The sequence below is a fragment of the Coturnix japonica genome, chromosome 5, assembly GCF_054131305.1.
Source record: "Coturnix japonica strain WE chromosome 5, WE-NBRP24, whole genome shotgun sequence".
NCBI classification, from domain to species: domain Eukaryota; kingdom Metazoa; phylum Chordata; class Aves; order Galliformes; family Phasianidae; genus Coturnix; species Coturnix japonica.
In genome coordinates, this window is record NC_140667.1 from 3,010,576 (window position 1) to 3,031,740 (window position 21,165).

General features: G+C 36.2%; 1 protein-coding gene across 2 annotated transcripts in view; it reads right to left on the reverse strand.

The window, feature by feature from the left end:
• Positions 1 to 21,165, reverse strand: part of LOC107314249 (leucine zipper protein 2-like) — a 92,368-nt gene that overhangs the window by 7,304 nt on the left and 63,899 nt on the right. For both annotated transcript variants that reach the window (XM_015863321.3, XM_085549853.1), the window contains exons 8-9: positions 14,649 to 14,723; positions 12,418 to 12,582 (exon numbers count right to left, since the gene is read on the reverse strand). In XM_015863321.3, the coding sequence (XP_015718807.2) occupies positions 12,418 to 12,582; positions 14,649 to 14,723 (240 nt within the window). The remainder of the gene's footprint in view (positions 1 to 12,417; positions 12,583 to 14,648; positions 14,724 to 21,165) is intronic.

Below are 21,165 nucleotides of genomic sequence, written 5' to 3' on the forward strand. Positions count from 1 at the left end.
GGTCCAAGGTTACCAGAACCATAAAGACAAAAAGGTAAGGAGATGGGAGGGATTTTGTCAGGCACAGGTTAGTTCCCATAGATTTGAGTTCTGTTCTTACAGCCAGAATGGCATAGAATATTTAGAATACATAGAAGCACATTTAATCAATAACATTTTGAAGCTGATTGACTTCTTATGCCAATCAAGGGGGGAGGGGGGGGAGGGGGGAAAATCAATATTAAAATAAAACCCCAATACTTTTGAGGGCTTATAAGTTTGCTGATTATATAAGAAGTTTTCAAGAAGACTTTGCAAACAAGATTCTTTGTTACTAAAAGAAGTCTCTCATAATACGTAAAGAATATGCTATTCTCTGCCAGAACGAAGCCCATTTACTAGATTGACAGCTAACCTAATGAAAATGCCACCAAGTACTCTGGAGCAAATTGATTTGGAAACAGTTTCTGAATTCCTTTCCAATTTGCCTAGAGCTTTTTGAACTCTTCTCAAAGCTTTTCTATCCAGGATTTCACATGTGAATATTATTTTTTTTTTTTTGTGGACCAGCAGCCCTTCAAACTTTTTTTTCTTGGAAATATTTTTAAAGTTACAAAATCTGGTGAGACTTTACAAGCCTGTCTAGGAAACCAGCTCTGAGTTTCAGGGACAGAAACATGAAACAACCAACGCCTGAGCTTTGGTAGAATCATACCATAATCATATCATGAACATTGGAAGAAACCTCTGAGATCCCCAAGCCCAATCCACCCCCACCATGTCCACTAACCATGTCCCTAAGCACCATATCTCCACGTTACATGAACACTCCAGGGATGGTGACTCCACCATCTCCCTGGGCAGCCTGTGCCAATGCAGTACTACTCCTTAATTTTTCTATGACATCCAACCTGAACCCTGGAAACCAAGAAATTTGTCTGCGCACCACATGCACACACAAGCCAGTCATTCAAGAAAAAGGTGTTGATCCTACCATCTTTCCCTTCCTTCTCTTTTTAGTTCCACCCTTTGCACCTGCAAAAGCAGAGTCACTTCTTGGATTCTGCAATAGACTTTTTACCTGCTCTACTAGCTCTGCAAATTTCAGACATTTTAAAGAGGCAATCTGTTAAATCTCTCTACAACAGAAATTGTGGATAAATATGTATGACTGCCTGCAGAGAAAAATAAAGCAAACCACTGTATCACGTTTTTTAATGTCCTGACTTTAAATTCTTTCACAGTTTAACACACATAGAAATACATGAAAACTCCAATTCTAATAACAAAACACTGTATTATGTATTACTATGATGGCGATGGCCACTGCATGTACACACATATATTTGTGTACATCTGTATACATATTTAAGAGAAATAACTAATTTTTCTCTACTGAACAGTCAATATTACTCACCAGTAAGAGGAGAGACATAGTTCACTTTTGATTTCTATTTAATCCACATTTACAGACTTATGTTTATATAGGGCAATTCATCTCAGAGGACTGCAGATCCAATGGCATATAAGATATTTAAATTTCTACATGTTGCTTCTTAACCAAGCAGAATTCCCTTGATTTTTTTGTTTTTTATTTTACTTTCACTACATTTAAACATCTTTGAGGTGGAATTATCTGCTTTCTCATATACATTATGCCAACACTGAACAAAACAATTACTAGTTTTTACAAAGAATCCAGGAAAAACTCAGTTCCAATGAAAACGAACACGGACACTGAAATAACATTTTCCTTTCTTCACTTTTCATGAGTATTTGTGTTGGCTATAATGGAATTTCTCAGAGACGAATGTATTGGAAATTAGTAATCACAGCCTGAACCTCTGATTAATCAGCAGAGACAAGTGTCAAGTTAGCTGTGAGAGTAATTTAACTGCGCTCCTGGAAGGGGTGGAGCTTGACTCCACCTCCTCTAGACCTCATTTAAGGGCTGACCACCACTAAGGCAGCATTTCTCTTGGAGATTGCTCCCTGGTGGAGATTGCCTCAGCATTTCCCAGTGAAGGTGGCCATATCGGTGAGTTTTTCCTTATAAATAACCTTTTGAATATCTATTATCATCTTTCTATCATTCCACCTTACAGATGAATGATTATGGTAAGCTTACGTGGCTGAACATCCATCAGAAGAAAGGGTTCACTTTTTTCCAATAGATCTTTGAGACTAGTTATATTTAGATGTGCTAATTTCCTGAAGCATCCTTTCAGAACTGAGTACATTATTTTTCCTCGCATATACCTGCTTCTCACAGTATCATGTTATGTTGAGCACAATACGGGCATTGATTTTTTTACATTTTTCTCTATGGGATTTTTGTGTGGGATTCTTCCCTTGAAATAACTACTCCAACAGAAGGAAAAAAAAAAAACCTTCATAAAATCTCATTGCAAAGAGCCAGGGAAGGTATCCTAAGTATTTCTAGTACTGTTTGTAGCGCTTCCTATTACATCATAATTTTCCCATTTAGAGTGAGACTCCTCAGGAAAATAATACCTGAAACATAGACATTAAAGGGATACAGAAGTTGAAAATAATGACAGTTCATCTTCCTTTAGTAATCTACAAGATATACTTGTTTTCAGAATGGAGCGAAAGTCCTTTAGCAATGCACAGCAAACCAGAGTTTAAGCTGATGCTAAAATACCTCCAATGGTAGAGCAACACCCTTCTACAGAAATAGCTGGAGAGCTATTCTAGGGCATCTAAACAGGCAATGGAGGACTATTTAGAGCAGTTACCAAAATACAAAGAGAAGCCACATCTGTCCATTGCTTTATTGTGCTCTGAATTCTTTTGTTCTTTTTCCAGCACAGCTCGTGTTGAAAGCATTGCATATTTCATAATTTAACCAATTGTTTTCCAGCAGAACATTAAACCAACATTTTACTGTTGCCCAACCTGTACTGATTGCACTTTCTTATGTTCCACACACAGCTTGGGGACAGAAAGAAAACAAAAAGCCCTCATGAAAATGTATGCAATCAAGTTTCTCGGGATCAATAAGAAGCGTTCAGTAATGATTTACTGCACGCTGATTTTTGAAGACTCTCAAAATGATGTATTTACTTTAACTGCAAACCAGGGCTTATGTTAGAGAATACTTAAATTATGTTATTTGAAGAGATTGAGGAAAAAAAAATCAACATTTTCCAACGAGACTTAACAAGAAGGAGAGCTAGAAGTTACCAAACTTAAATGAAAACAAAGGTTAGGAATATTCATAGAAGGATAGAATGGTTTGGGTTGGAAGGGACCTTAGAGATGATCCAATTCTAACCCCCGTGCTATAGGAAGGGACATGCCCCTCTAGACCAGGTTGCTCAAAACCCCAACCAGCCTGGCCTTTAACACCTCCAGGGAGGAGTCATCCACAGCCTTTCTGACCTTGTGAAATACAGAATGGCCATAAGATGAAAACACGCCACCCACCTCCTTCCCTTAAAGAAACTATGCATATGCTTGTATGAAACATCTGAGAATGGAAGACATTGAAAATTACTGTAGACAGCTGTTAGGTAGCTAAGGAAGATTAAGCTCTAGGAAGATAGCTTTCATCACAAAGGTTTGGATTCTAACAGAGCTAAGCATTGACAGTCCAAGTTGAAGTTTAAATCAACAATGGCCATCATGCAAAAATCTAAATAGTATACTTTGCAAGTGTCTGTATGTTTATAAAATTTATATCAAGTTTGTATTTCATGCTACGTAACACATTCATCGAGATATAATTGTGTGCCTGTGCATGTGTGCGCGCTCAAGCATGAAACAGAACACAAGACTGAGATTAAACGCTACCAGTCAAACTACTAATTATTATATTTCCTCTAAACAGGACACGATCTGATTCTTATACTCCCTATTTGGCAAGATATAAAGAAAACACAGTGGAAACTGATCTAGCAGTGCATCAGAAGGGGAGCACACTAAGGGGGACATAGCCTGGAATGATTAGCATTTTGCATATTGTTTATAGATTCGCTATAGAAACATGTGCTGACATCTCATGTTGGATGCTGTGTGTACCATGTTTACAGCCACTTAAGGAGATGCTGAAAAAATGCCTTTCTTATGGCAAAAACCATCTGATCATTTATCAGTGTGACAGTTTTGGTAGAGGCAGCAATGGGTTTGTTCTTTTTTGTATGTGCTTTTCCTACATTCTCTTCTAGCAGACACAGCTGTTGCTGTGCTGACAATTTGTGCAGTTAGAAGAAAGATTCTAAATAAAGATGACTTTTATAATTTTCTTTAGATAACAGAACTGAAGACAAGCAGCTAAATGCATGAGGAAATACCCAATTAAAAATACTAGGAGATTTGACCACAGATGGTATTCCAGCATCATTCAAAATGGTGCTGCATCCCAGGAACACAAAAACCACAGCTGTTCAACTCTGAGGGTCATTCACCACTTTAAAACTGTCCAGATGAGTCCCAACTAAAGAAAACACCTGCATCCAGTTGTTTAGGAAAATGCAATGAAAAATAATACTTTCAGCCTTGAAAGTCTAAATAGTTACACTTTTGGGGTTAGCCCATAGGTTGTTTGCTCTTCAGTAGAGGATAAATTTGCCCTGAAAATAATATTTACTATTTATTTCCATGGAAACCACAACAGATACAAAGAGCACAGTAGCTATTTGAGCAAATTCTCAGCTATAATACACTATTTTTACTATCTCTGCTGTTAGCTATGCATTTTTGCCAGTGATCAACAGGAGCCTCATGCCATGCTTGTAAAAATCTGCATCAGTGAAGGTGATTCTCAGTTTCACAGCTGCTATGATAGTGTCACTGCTATGAAAATGTTGCCCATCTTCCATCAGTTTGAACATATTAAAGTCAGAAGATGCCAAATCTGGACTATACAGTAGGTGTGGTAGGACAGTCCAGCCAAGATTGGCAATGGGCTCCATGGTTTTCCAATGAGCATGGGATGCAAATACCAAAATAACAGCTTTGTGTAATTATCTGTTGGGTTTTGTGTGAAAGCAGGGAGGTGTTCTGACAGCTGCCTACAGCTTTTATCTCATTTTAATCAATTGACTTATAAGTAAAGAGGAGAAAAATATCTTTTGGAAAACATTTTTTTTTTTAAAATATTTTTCAGCCAAAAGTTTGTGCCTTAATTAAAAAAAATAATTACTTCATATAATCTAGTCAGAAAATTAATGCAGTTCCAGTAGATCTCCTCCATAAGCAGGCCTGGCTTTAGTTAATCATGTTTTTAATAGGTGAGAGAAGCTCCCTCCTGTTAGTCAATTTGCTTTCTTTCAAATCAGGGTAATAGTACCAGCATTCCCTGAAGGGTACTTTCTCCCTCTAAAGATAAAGTAAGAGTTCTGAGGACAGCTGGACTGATGTTAGAAGATGGTAACACATTATTAGCTTGCTTCTGCAAACTCCTTCGCACCACTGGAGCCATTTCTGAGTCAGCTGAGCCTGCTTAGCATCTCTCAAAATAATGGTGCCATTCCTATTAGAGATCCTTTTTTCTGTTGCTCTTGTTTGTTTTCAATCCTGTGGATCCTTCTGTGTGCACAGATTTCTCAGAAGTCAATCCTAAAACACATAGATGTGTGTATTAATAATTTCTGTTTCATTCCTATATCCTATTGTTTTGTTTCCAGCAAAAGAACCAGGGACAACTTGAGAAATGATGGCCATGTACATAGCAAAGATATATCTGTTTTCTTTATCCCATAGCTGCCTAAAGGATTAGTTCTGTGGCACACTATCACTTTTACAGACCTGGTATGAAGTACTTCAATTCTTATAGGCAGGATTATCTCCACTACATTTTGCTGCCTTGTACTATCTAACAAAATAATTTCCTTATTCAACTTGTCTCCCAAATAACCTACTACCAAAAAGCCATGACAACTTTGCTGTTGACAACAGGATTGAGTTTTTCCTTGATACATGCATCGATCAACGATGTTTTCTATATAGGTACATATGAATCCACTGTAAATAAGCATAGAAAAACAAACTGTTAACTGTCAGTGCTTAATGAAAGAAAAACAGTTTCTTCGGCAAAGAGAAAAGACAGAAAATGTTACAGATAATTGTGCATATTAATAAACTCATCTTTGAATAAATATATGAATAAATGTAAGAACAGGCAATAGCAGGTATATTAAATCAGTTTTTGATTACCCAAGAAAGGTAAAGGTCACAATCAGGTAATCAAGAAGGAATAGCTTACTCCTTTCCAAGGGCTCAGCAAAGGAGACAATCTCCACATAGTGATTCTTCAGTTTTAGGGTCAGTAAGCAGTTTCTTAAATTGCTCAAAACTAAACTGAATTCAAACACTTTAGACCTCTTCTGTATTTCTTACACTTGGTGGTTCAATGCAATGGCTCTAATCAAATTACTAGAAAATTCTATCTTTATCAATAGCCAAAATACTCAGTTCTGGAGAATCAACTGATGATGCATCTTTCTGATATTTTCCAAATCACATCTTTCCTCAAATAAAGGAAAAAGAGCATTTAACTATCTCTAATGCTTCCCATCTGATTTTACATATAGATTTAAAGTGAAGCTTTGTAACAATAGATATATAATGGATGTTGTACACACAATACCCACATTAACAATTATCATCTACATCTTGAACTCATCCTTGGGTAGAGAAATTTCCTTGGGAGTCATTACACAATTATGTTCAAGCTGGTAAGCCTCTTAAAGTGATTAATTAGACTCTCTGCACATTTCAGATCTTTTTACATGTTAGAAAATGCATTAATACTAATAATTCTTGAAGTAGATTTCCTGAAGTGGAATCACAAAGGCAACTAAATTCAGTTTCTTTCTAATTGCTCTCATCTAACAAAGTGAAGTCTTACAATGGCCAAACTACTTACATATCAATATATTTTCAATGGAACACCAGTAGAGTCACAAGATATGGCAATGCGTTACTACCTTTCTGCTAAATGCAACTTGAACTGTAATTATAAATGCTATATGCCAGTCACTGTCACTAGGAAAGAATGATAATTAAAAATACGTTGAAAAAAGATCATGTTTTGATATGACAGATGAGTAGCAGAGGACACCTGAAGTGCAATCAAGGGATCTCCTCTTTCTCTCTTCTGATAGGCTTGGCCAGAGACTTGCTAAACCTTATATCTAGCCTATGGTGCTGGGGTCTGGTTCATCTACTTGTACCCTGTAACGAGATGGGGAGAGGTCAGAAAGCTAATTTATGAAATGTGGATAATTAGAAAGATCATATAACTGAAACTAAATGACTTTCTAATGACATAATTAAATGAGAATGATGTTGTTTTGGGACATGGACGAAATAAGAATTGCCAGGTGTTGTTACTATTTCCCCTCCAGTTTCCCTTGACTGTAGTTAGTTAAAAAAGAAACCTCTAAAACTAATTTAGTGTCAAGATAATGTGCTAATAATGAAGACTTCTTTAAAGTAAGCAGTAAAATCAAAGAGCTTCAGCTTTTGACTCAATGATCTCTGGCATTAAAAGTTTTCCAGCACGTAATAAAATTTTATTAAAAATCAGTCACTGAAGAACTCTAGAAGAAGGTCTGAGCAAATAACAGAATCATATTCAATCTGAGGTAAATTCAGGAAATAAAAGATACTAGGAAAGGTTGCTGTGCTCTTATGAACCATCATTAAAGAAAAAATAATACAAGACTAAAGTTGGCATCCAGTTGATCATAAAGATAATGAAAGTCTATGAGCCTAAAGAGAGCCATAAAAAGCAAAACAGGCAAGACTGCTATGAAGGAATAGGTCATGCTACTCGTGCTCTTTTAATTACACTCCCTTTCATATTTTCAAGACAAATTTCTTCCTACACTGGGCTTGCAGATACGCAGTACTTGGGATTTCTATGGCAAGTTCCTTTGGAGCACACAAGTGTTATTTGCTGCTTTGAAATTAAAATCTAAAACAATGGAAGGTGTAGTTTTTTGACACTATTTAATTCTCATGGTGCTTATGCATTAGGAAAGGGTTATAATATGTCATTACTGCATATTATAAACATGGCTTCCTCTGTGTTTAGTAATTGCTTATTTTAATTACTCTTTCCCAATCTCAGTGCCACATGCAGCCAACAGCAGGCCACCAAAACTGCACATGCAAGTGTTACCTAATTAATTTTCAGAAGCAAGGTGGAGAAAACACATATGTGGGAAAGCCACAAAAGAGGTCTTTGTAAGGCCTCAATAGAGCACAGTCCTGTTCACTGTCCTTGACGTTCTTTCCATGTACTTATGAACTGCCACTCTTTTTTTATCACCTGTTCAGGTCTGTATCATATGTAGGTCATACACTGTATGATATTTTCAAAACAAAACCCTCTGATAAACCTATTTCATACACCACTGTCCCCTGAGACAGTGAGTTTGAGTTTTCAAACTAAGTCCTTCTACCTGTTATTTGGTCCCCAGAGTGAAGTTAATACTGACTAAACTGGGAGTGCTTCCAGACACAATGTCATAATGATCTTTGGGGTCCCTTCCAACTCAAGCCATTCTATGGTTCCGTGAATGTCAGATTGAAATTTACTGCCTGGAGAAAAATAACTGCCAAGTTATGTTTTCAGCGTGTTGTAACAACAGAGGTCACCCTGAGCAAAAATAATCAGATGCATTAGAGAATCTTTTAGAGTCTTAATCTTTCTTATAATGATGACAATAAATTCAAAGCTGTATTTTTGTTGTTTCGTAGGTTCTTGAGCAATGAATAAGCAGGTTTTTTTTCCAAGGGTCACAACCTTCATTTATACTGGAATATTATGATAAATGACCTGATTGGTAATAGCTCTAATTTTAGAAAACAGACTATTTTCTTGCATAATTTGTTCTGATTTAGTTTCTTTTTCAACCTACAGAGGAAGAAAGATGAGATAATATATTGCCGCATTCTGCTGGCTATTTTTTCACGAATCTGAAGCTGTTATATCAATTTTATAGGCTATAATACAAAATAATTTAAAATATGACTAAAAAACTATCTGTTCTGTCTTCAAAACCATGGGCTGGTCTCAACTTACACGTTCCAAATGTATCTTTATTGTTTTAAAATGCTTATGCATTTGAAGAAAAGCACACATGTAATCATAAATGCTTTCTACGTTTCTAGTCATTATCAGTATTATCAGTAATACAATATGAAATTTTCTATAACTAGTATCAGGTAAATTAAGAAATGGCCTCAAGTTGCGCCAGGGCAAGTTTAGGTTGGATATTAGGAAGCACTTTTTTTACAGAAAGGGTAGTTAGGTACTGGAATAGGCTCCCCAGGGAGGTGGTTGAATCGCCATCCCTGGATGTGTTTAAGAGCCGTTTGGATGTGGTGCTCAGGGATATGATTTAGCAGAGAGTTTTTAGAGTTAGGGTACTATAGTTAGGCTGTGGTTGGACTTGATCTTCAAGGTCTTTTCCAACCTGGGTAATTCTATGATTCTAAGTACAAATATTTAACTACTTATTTCATAGAGAATTGTTCTATCAATTGTTTCTACTTCTGTAGAACGAAATGAATAAGGCCTGGAGCCTAATATTCTGATTTCACAACCACCAACACAACAAGCAAGAGAACAAACAACTTCCAAAAGAAAATCTAAAACCCAGATAAAATTTGTCAAGCACAGACATTAATACCATCTTCTGCTTTTAGTAAGCTTGCTCACTATTTGCAGTAGATGCTCAGTTTATGTGTTCAAACTAATAGCAAGCTTATGTTTAACCTGAATACTAAAACATACCAACACAATCAATCAGGTTCTTGAGTTACTATGTGGCCATTCCAAAATGCTTCTCAGTGTGACCATGTTTCCAGACCTGTATCTTCTCTGAAGAGTTTAACAAGTTCTCCTTCCTCTGTGCCCTACAAGAACACTTCTGCAGGCTTAATGCTGATATTAAGTTCACTTATCTCATTTTGATGGGGAATGATTGTTTCTAGATGAAAGGAAGATGGACCATCACCCTTCCAGCTTTTCCAACAGAATAAGACAAAAACACCCTAGAGCAAGCTAGTTGCCATTATTTTGCTAGTCTTTTAATTGCACTCCCCATTTTTTTGTGTACGCAACCTTGCTACTGCAAATAGAAGCTGTTTCTCTGCTTCATTTCCATTAACATTCCAAATGACTGAAGCTCATTTTTTCTTTGCATTTAGGGCATACATATCTTTCCAATGATATGGAAAGGAGACAAAGATATTCAAACGATAGCTATCATTATAAAATATTTATTAATTTCAGTGTAACGCTAGCCTTTTTTAGAAAGGAAAATTAGAACAAATTGAGTAAGAAAGCACCCCACATAGTGAATCCATATATTTGAAAACATGTCTATAATGTCAAAGCTGTTTCATATGCCAAGCTACCATTAGTTTACACAACCTTATGCCCACTGTTTTTAGCAAGAAGTGCCTCAACCTCACAGACGACTGCGTATCCAAGTGACGCAGATGTCACACGCTTCCACAGATTTAAAGTAAATGTGACTATTTTAGAATAAACTTCTTATGAAGGATGAGAATATCTTTGAAGGTATTTACCAGACAACTGATCATTTCTTTCCTGAGGGTTCAAATCTTGCTTAGCAGACATTAAAAGCTCATATGAAGCTCTTATTTTCACACAGGATTAGTAATCGAGCACAATTACATTCACCAGAATACAAGCCTGATATATTAAAACACTTATGCAAATGTAATAGAGAAAGAACACTGTCTGTAGTCAGAACAGTGTCTGTAGTTAGACTGACTTAGTCTGCAAGACTGAAAAAAGCCAAGGAAAACATACATGAGAATTGATATTATTCTTAAATAAATAAATAAGGAAAAAGCCTTTTATAATAAGGCTTAAACACAGGGATTCTGGACTGGCTATGCTGAGTTGACAACCTATTTTACAGTAGCAGATTTCAGTGGTTTTATAATCACAGATAATGCACAGATTTATAATAATGAGGTGTCAATGTGGGGAAGAACAGGACTCAGAACCATCATTTTTGCAGACATTTTCAAGGCATATGCCATGTGCAGAGAAATGTGAGCATTGTCTATTAACGAGGGAGCATAAGTTATTCAAGCACTCTTGGGATACAGAGGACTCAGACTGCAGAATAGAAATATTGCTGTATTTCATGAACTGAAACATTAAACACATAATCAATTTGATTATGGAAGAAGAATGAAGATTATTTTGTGTTTTCACTCAAATGTTGTAAATTCAGTTCCAGACTCTATGCCGGATTCCTTTCCTGTGCCAGGGAAAACATGCTCCTGAAACCTCAGTCTGCATATCCTTGAATCCACCCTCCTTCAGAATGGAGAACCAGTTGTCTTAATCTAAATGAGGGCTAATATCCTCATGGGCTGTTACCAATTAATAAGCAGGTTTATTTCAGGAGATAACAGCTTATGAAGTGAAGGCTTCTTACTATGAACCAGTTAAAGAACCTACAATCATTACGGTAAGAGAAGCAACACGAGATCCAGCTTTATAATCATATTCTGCTTTCTGACATTACATTTCAGTTTTAATTACAGAGAGAAAGATTACTGATTTTTGGCTTCAATCTCTGTACTAGTGGCGCTTATCAATAGCTGCTATAAAAAAATCACAAACTGACTGCGAGTTGGCAATCTCTTTTTATATTTCATGACAGTGTTTTGGAATTTAAGGGGAACGTGAAACTCCCTCTGCCATCCTGCTGTAAAATTTCCTTCCTTAGGCTCAGTCTAAAAGTATTGAATCACATGAATAGATGAGAAGAATGCAACCCTGGAGATGGAAATTATCTGAATATCCATCAATCACTGTATATATCAACAGTGCTAAAGTGCTTTAATTTATAGAATCAAAGTGCTTTAGAAACCAGTTCTTTAATTCTATTTTCTCCTAAACTGTCATTCCTGTTTCCTGGATGCATTGTGCAAATCAAATATTCCCTGGCCTATTACTGCAACCCATTTGGCAAATTCTGTTTGAGTGTCCCAACCTGCTTTGCTCTTCTACATTGGCTTTGTCATGGCTTTTGTTGTGAAAAACAAAAAGTGCCTCACTGTTCAGTGCTGTAGTACCACAAACAACACATTATCAGTGCCTGGCAGGTAAATAATCCCATGAATTTCCATACTCGCTTGTTTTAGATGTAAATCCATCTTCCTTGTAGATTCGTTATGCAGACACAGCTCATTTAACAAGCAATAGATGGGATTTTGCTTCTCGGAAAATAAAAGTACTCATTTCCCAACTCTGTAAAAGTTTACTGATACCAGAAACTGGCTTAGAATTATCTTTAAAATTCATCCTAATCCTGCAATGAATTTTAAATCCTCCTTAGTTCCACTTTGATGCTCTTACAGGACAAACTCTCAAAGATGCTTGGAAAAAGAAAAGTGAGGGAGAAACAATACCTTAGTGCTTATCACTGGAAATGGGACTTTTGAGCCTTTCGTAGCTGATGATGTCAGCTTCTCTGCTGGTTTTGAAGGGATTCGATGGATAGCAGGAGGCTGATTGTGCAGGACGGAGGACAGGCAAAGCTGCACAGTGTCCTTCAGAGCTTTCAGCTGTGACTCCTGTGGAAAACAAGGAAATACCACTTCACTGAGATGTGTTATTATGAACAAAACCACTTGCTTTATCTTTCTGTATTAAGACTAACATTTACAAACAACAGCTGCTATTTCTTTCCATTACTACTATCAGAATTATGTGGTTTTAATATTAAGTTACTGTGCATTAGGGACCAAAATACCTGAAAAGTCCTTGCGTTCTTCCCTTTCATCCCTGCATTTCATCTATATTGGTTATTGCAAATACTCATTGAATTCTATTTTATCATTAAAGGAGCAAATATACTACCTACCAAATCTCATCATGTCCAGATTTTTACATAATAATATTTAGTAGGAGAAGTGGATACTTGCAAGTACTGCAAAGACACAGACTTTGCAGGGAATTTTTCCTATAATGTTCAGGATAATTAGTATTTTTCTACATTATAAAGACTGATTTTAATCCCACAAGTATGATTGCTCTCATGTATATGCGTGTGCCTATTATGCTGTTACTCTGCATAGTAAGCCATAGGCTTTTCCACCTGTTAAGAATGTGACTGTCCACATCCATTACTGCACTTTAAGCCAATCTACACCTTTTAATTGGTGAATAAACTGCTGTTCACATACTTACACAACAGTGTTTGTAGCTTGAGCCAGAGTACTGCTGTTTTACTTATAAATACAGATGTATTAATGAAAGCAGCAGTATGACACTGAACAAAGTTGTGGCAGTAAGAGCAGTGAGATAACTACTCACTCAGGAGATCCCAATCTTTGTTCAATCACTGCAAGTGATTTAGAGAATAATACCATAATAAATAAATACTGTCAAGAAGATATGCACGTCTTTACATTTTCCCCTTTCTACTCTTGAGACAGAGTTGGACAGGGGGACATGGTTTAGTGGGAGCTATTTGTACTAGGTGAATGTACACCTAGTACACCAACATCCTGTTGGACTGGATGATCTTTTAGGTCTTTTCCAACCTTGGTGATTCTATGATTCTATATAGAGTAAATGAGGCTGTAGCAAAGCAAAAAACAACAGGCTTCTCAGGGCCCCATCATGGGAGTTAGAGAATACACTTATGTGAGACATTAAATCTACTGTCTGCACAAAAAAATACTTAAAGCAAATATTAAAAACAGAAGTTTGATGCCTTCCCAAAAGTACAATACAATTTTATGCCAACTTGTAGTCACATTTTGAGACCCAGTTACTCAATCTTCTGCAGTACAGCTCATGGTCTAAAAACACACTGCTGTCTACATCAGCCCTATTCCTACTGCATGTGCTAACTTTGTCAGCATAGTTAAGGCCACATCTTCACTGCACTCATCTCCAACTATTTTTACTTCATTAAACAAACAAACAAACAAACAAACAACAACAAAAAAACAACCTCTTGACCGGGGCTGAAAAGGTATTTGCAAACTTAAATAATTTTACTACTCTGTAATGAGAATAAGCATGGGTACTATGTGTCTCATAGAGCTTTCTCACAACTCCACATGTATGTAAAGTTTTGGACTTTTCCTTCTCTATTTCCACAGCTCTTTCTCATCATAGAATCATAAAGCTTGGAAAAGACCACTAAGATCATTGAGTTCAACCTTCAACCCATCACCACCATGCCCCCTAAACCAAATGAACTATTGATGCCATCCAAGAACTTTCTCAATGGGAATTTACCAGAAGATGATTCCAGTTCTCTGGAAAACCTGAAGAACTACAACCTAGTCATAAATTAAAATTCCATAGTGTTTAGTAGGAAAGAAACATAGGGTCAGGGAAGTCAACTGAGTGTGCTGCAAATCCCCATTTAAATTGGAGACTGGTTTCCTTAATAGCATTCTCAATAGAAGTTCCTGTTGTCAAATGCCCTTTGCTTTCTCCTTCACAGCCATCTACAATATAACAAAGGGGTACATTTAGAAGATTTTTTTGCCAGTTATTCTCCCCTTTTCATTGCCATAGATGGCACTAGTGCAACATTTTCACTTGTGTTTTTTTTTTTTTTCAAGTTACGTAGAAACATTCACAGCTGATTAATACACTTAAATCACATTACACTTACTACCTTGTCAAGGGCTGCCTTTTCCAATTCATCTTTTGCAGCTGCTAGTTTCTGCTCCAGATCTGTTAGCCGTTGTGCCTGTGAGAATAAAGAAGAAAAAGCCAACATAATCTACACTGTAATTTTTCATCCCATAATTTTTCATGCAGCACCTGAGAGAAGAAATGTAAACTTTGTGAGTAATATATATGAGTTGATTCAGAAATGCTTGCCAAAAGACAAAAGGACTCTATTTTCTCTGAAGAAAATGTGTATTTCTATGTGTGAAAAAATAATATTCAAATATATAATTATTTTGTTCATTTATCTCACTTCCATTTCTAATTCAGCACAGGATTTTGTAGTTTTAAACAAGATACTAAAATCAACGTAGGCATAGAACAAGAGAAATCGCCCTCAAACATTCACGGACACTGAGCCCCTTATGAGATGCCACTGTCTGCTGGTGCACAGAAAGTTAGCTCCAAATTTGTTTCTCCATCTTCTTCCCTGGAGATATGAAAGGAACATTCACAGGAATAGTTATGCAGCTATATAGTGAAAAAGCATTTTGGGAGCTCTGGATTCAAAGTCAGCATTGGATACCCAAGCTCCCACCCAGTGTGGGAAGACTGTTGCCTTTTATATGGCACAATACTATTTGCCTGCAGGTTCCTTCGGGAGGAGAGACCTCAAGAGATGTTGTGTGTCAGCATTAGGCATAAGTTGCACTGGCTGTTAAAATGACAAAAGCCTGCCATTCTTATTTCCCCCACCACATTAAGAACCACTTAGAGTGGCTCTTCTTAAGAGTCACATCTTAGATCAGGATTAGACCTTGATCTGGGGATTAATCTGAGCCACGGTTTTGTTAGTAAAAAACCTGTACGGTTATGCCATCTTGTCTTTATCTGTATCTTTCACATATATTTGCTCTCTTTTACAGATTACTGAGTCAAAAGGCCATTGATTCAATGGAAATGAAGTGACAATGAAATTCTGGCATTAAAAATGTTTTCTTTTCTGGCATACTCACTTAAAAGTAGTGATGTCTATTAACACCTCAATCCCCGAACTTCAGGATGATCAGTTTTTCCTGTTTTGTTTGTTCATTTTGCCTGTGAAGCCTGAATTCTAATTGCAATGATTTCAGTGCTATTTTAAATAAGAATATTTTGAAGGAGCCTGTTCAATTAATGTGGCTTAGGCCGTCCATAAATAACAAGTGCAAAATACAAGGCCAGTTTTCATAAGGAGGTAAAAAATTTTGTAAAGCTTGGTCTGGGAAAAAACTACAAATATCTTTTTTCTTGACCATTCTTGTAGAATATTCAATGACTCCATCAGGTCTTACTGATAAAACTGAGATAAATTGATTCCTCATCCCCTGAAAGAATGTGATGAGCAATTACTGTCTGCGAAGCGTACTTTTCCAGATCAAACGAATGTGTCTACCGTTACCCACCGTGAATTACGTTACATATAATGTCCATATTAACTTCTCCCAGGCATAATAAATATTAAAAAATAAAGAAGAAAAAGGAAAGGATGAATATGATTTCAAGGAGAGAGAAATCCAAAATGATATCAGATGTATTTCTAGCAAATCAATGAGGCCAGAGCATGAGTTTCTACAAATACCAAAACAATGTAAAGACATTGCCTGTATGTGTTTGGTGTGATAATTTTGGATATTCAATAATTTGTAATTATCATACCTATACAACAAGTTTCAGATGAGGTGAGGGACAAGACAGCATGGTGATAAATGATACACATCCATTAGAAATAGATGTAATATCTTCTTTTCCATTTTAATTTACAATAAGCCTTAAGGAAAATCTTGAAAAATAAAATACTTAGTGTACAAATTTTTCTTTTATAATTTATTCTAATGTCTAAATGGGACAACTTTTTAATTGGAAATCGCTTAACCGGAAAATGGAACAACTGCTTAATTGAATAAATTATCCAGTAAACAGAAATTTCTGTGCTTATTCTGTAACCATTATTAGTATCCTAGAAATGCACAGATTTGTGTTTCTGAATTGTACAGTTTATTGTACAACTGTACTGTCCTCAGATGATAAATGGAACTGAGAACAGCACTTTTTTGGTAGCTACACCATTTAATCACATGTGAATGTTACATTTAGCAACACTGAGTTGTATTTAATGCACTTTTAAACAATCCAATCACAATAAATGCAAAATTTTTGCTTTTACTGGGGTGTTACTTAAGTACTTGACTCAACATCCCCATCCATTTCAATTTGACACCAATAGAACAACTCTGCTCTTTTTGGTGAAAGCTTGACTAGGACTGTAAATTAATTGAGTAGCTAAATGCTATTCAATGCCCGTTAAATCTAAAGCTGCAACTTCTAGATTTAGTTAAATTCAACTCTCTTTCACACTGGCTACTGAGTTACCTTGTCACTAATATGAACTCAAATTAGCTGCTTAATATTGCATGAGCATCTAATGCAAATCCACATTCTTACAGCTATATACTAAGGGCCATACAGAAACTTTCCTAATAGAGATCATCAGTTCATTAGAAAACTCACAACTGTTTTTTATGCTTATATAACTATATCATAACAAATCCAACCAACAATGAGCTAATGAACCTGACTTACTAGTTACTGAGATAACGTTCACGCTCCATGAATTTGTGTTTTTCCAAACTGCATGAAAATATTAAGAAACAGAACAGTAGAAGATTTGGTTGATTTGATTGAGAGTATATCTACAATATACTTTCTCAGCCATCAATGCAATTGCTTTGAGGAATACACTTAAATTTGATTTCCTACCATTATGATTATTTTTGGCAAATAGGGATAGTCCTTGAAAGAAATCCACCTATTTTCTAGCAAATCATTGAAAACAGTAACTACAAATTATCACACTTCAACAAGAAAATTTAGCTCTCCCCAGCAACATGATCCCAGTCACACATCACCAGACACAACAACTTTTGTGGAATAGCATTAATTACTCATTAAGCCATTAAGCATTTAATCTCACTGATTGTGTATGTGTAATTACCTTGTATTGCAAATGCTTTGAAAGCAAAATGTCATCAATCTTACTGTCTGGCTTTCCATATACTGATGTACTTGAATGGAACCAGAGCATGAAATGCAAACCACTCCGAATTTTCAGGCTTACATAGAACCTGATCTTCACACACAACCACCAAATCACATTATCTATTACTCACAGATCTTTAGCAATAAAAACATAAAGGCAATCACTCTTGAGCTAAAGATGAAGAAGAGCGTTGTGCAACACTCACAGTCATTACTCTTGTTCTTGCTCTCAAAGATCTTCACTACAAAGCCACAAAACATAGTTCAAAATAATGATTCAAAATACTATCACTCGGGTCATGTCTCAAGGTCAGGGGTAGATTTCACATATGATCTCTTTGACACACTATTATTTAAGCCTTTCTCTCCAAATTTTGTAAAGAACAAACATGATGGTCTTGTTCAGAAAGAGAAAAAGAAGAAAGAGATCATGACTTACAGATCCATTATCATACCATTCATTTTTGGAAAGATGCTGGGAAGAGTAAACATGCCACCTCTCTAGAGGACAGTTTTATTTGCTGTGTATCACTCATGAACAGAATGGTGAACTAAACATTTACTCATCAAAAGCTCTGGTGACATCAAACCTCTCTGTGTCACAGATGATGGCTTTTTCCTATATTTATCTTGACAAAGTGGAGAAAATAGGATGATGTTCCCTAAAGACGAGTGCAAGATATTAAATGCAGACAGGAATAATTACTGAAGCAAACACAGAACATAAAACAGCAAGGATGAATGAGTCATGATGATATCACCACAGAATGTGTCATGTTCTTGTAAGCAGAGAACACCATGGGTACAGAGTACAAAAATGCTTTTACTCTGCTCAGTGTGGCTGAAATGACCGGTCAGACTTCTGTGGCCACTTTAGGGCATTGTAAATAGGTACAGAGCAAAGGAAACATGTTCAGATGAGAATAATGCTCAGTATTAATGGTGTGAGAACTAATACTGAGAAGCAGAACTAGAGAAAAAAACAAACATAAACAAGCCCAATCCCTACATATATTACTTTAATATGCAAGATAATAAGTACAAAATATAGCTATTAAGGGAAAGGAAAATAAAATTACTTTCTAAGTGTATGTGAAATGGTATGGTAACGTGTTGATTTCCATTTCAGTAAGACAGATTCAAGACAGATATAAGATGACATTTCTTATTTTTAAGGCTAATAGACCAAAGCAGGAGAAATACATAGGTTGAACAGCTGTAGGCTTCCTAAATCCAATTGCATAAACATTGTGAAATAATAACATGCAATTCATCAAATATTATGCAAAAGGTTCTCAAACGGTTAAATATAGAGAAGTAATACCTTTTTTCAAGCCCATGTAACAATGTTATTTATATTTAAATGTTTAAAATAAAGAGTCCTCTGCTAAATTTGGACTTTGGTGTCTGTCATGGAATCCTTAAGAGTTGGAAGGGACCTTTGAAGGCCATCTAGTCCAAATGACGTAGTACTTTTCAGTCTGTCAGAATTATTGAGTTCTCACGTACCTGAAAACACTATTTAAAAGCACAGAAAACAGAAGCAAAGTTTACATCTTGCTTTTTTGCTTGTTATGTCACAGTTTACAGAACTACACGGGCCCAAGAGTACTGCCACAGTAGCAAACAGACCTTTGTCTGCTGCAGAGGTCAACTACAACTAGGGTTAGTTACAACTAGGGTCCATTACACATCAGTAATGGACCATGCGTGTGTAATCAATGGAGCAGACTGGTTTGCTCCTCAGAAGAAGGTGCATAATTATAACCAACTTGCTCATGTAAGACATTTACCTGACAAAGTAGTTGATGATGCGCTGGTTAGGGAATTATATTTAGATTGTCCTCATAAATGAGTGACTAACTATATATTTTGCTCCAGGACTTAAAATTACAGAAGGAAAAACAGATTAAATGGCAGATGAAATACATCTTTCTGAAACTTTTAAGCGGAATCCTTAGGAATTCATCACAAAGCAGCAATCAAATACTAAAGGCATAATAGTGAACCAGTTGCATCTTGTACACTGAGATGAACAAAAATGTTAGGAGTACAAGAAACAAGCTGATATAAAAAGTCAATGCTGGATTTATTTTTGTTCATCTGACATTCATATCAAACATTCATATGATTGTGTTTCAGAAGCAACAACAGCAAAAATCTGTAGTTCTTTTCTAATTTAGCAAAAATGTGACTTCAAGGAAAATATAACCAAATTATGTGAAGACAGGGATTGGACAAGGACTAAATTTGGAAACAAGTGGTTATGAGTGCCTGAAACAAATGTAGATTTCAATTTAGCAAAGCATTTAAACTTAAAGAGTACTTTAACTGAATCAATCATATAGGATAACTATTGTAATTAAGAACGGACTCATTTAAAATGATTAGGTACCCACTTCATAGTATCATCATAGTATCATAGTCTTGTGCGGGTTGGAAGGGACCTTAGAGATCATCGAGTCCAACCCCCCAGGATTCGAGCCTCTGTGTAGCAGAGCAGCACTTCTACCACTTGCGCCACAGGAGGGATTCAAACCCAGGGCCTGCGGTGTTGCAATGTGGCATTCCTACCACTTGTGCCACCGGGGCACACGACACTCTTACAGAGGGAACTATAAAATTTAAGAAGGTAACTGAAAATTTAGCATTAATTCTTCCTTAATTTCCTTGTTATAACACGAAGTAGATTCCCAGTTATGTCAGCTTCTCAGTGTTGCCACTCTATATGTTTTAAGGGACTAAATGCTGAGAGTTAAGAACTAAATTCTAATGTCAACAGATACACTGATAATGAATATAGTCTTGAGCACATCAACTAACCTTTGTGGCTCCTTCCATCACATGGCATTATATCATATATTTAGGCACATAGGAAGAGACACAGATACATACATACAGACACGTCACATAATGAATACAGTACACTATAAAACACGTTGAAAACATCAGAAGAGTAAATACATGACAAAAATGAAGAACTCGTTGTATTTACTACCACTTTACAAGTTACTGTCTCACAATGTTAAAACGAGACATAAGCTACCAATTCATTGGAGTATTATAGGAAAGAGTTGTCTTTCCCCCAGCTCTTCCTTTCCCACTTACTCCCCAAAGCTCTGACCAGAAGTCTCATTGACAACAGTTAACAGAATGAACTGAAGAGAGAAGAGATATTTCAGCTATTTGCATATGAACTTCTTCTCAGGAGATGGAACTTCAGAATCCCTTCCCTAGTTCACTAACAATATTTATCTTAAGTTCTCAAAGAGTTTTTAACTCCCTCAGCTCACTGTCTCCCCAAAAGGCAAATGTAATCATTTTCTTCATTTTGCAAGAAAGAGCATTTAGAGCAGAGCTCCCCCTGACTAACCCGAGGGACATTTTATAGCTAGTGGCTCTAATAGTCTATCCTATGCCTTTCAGAAGAAATATGGGCCTCA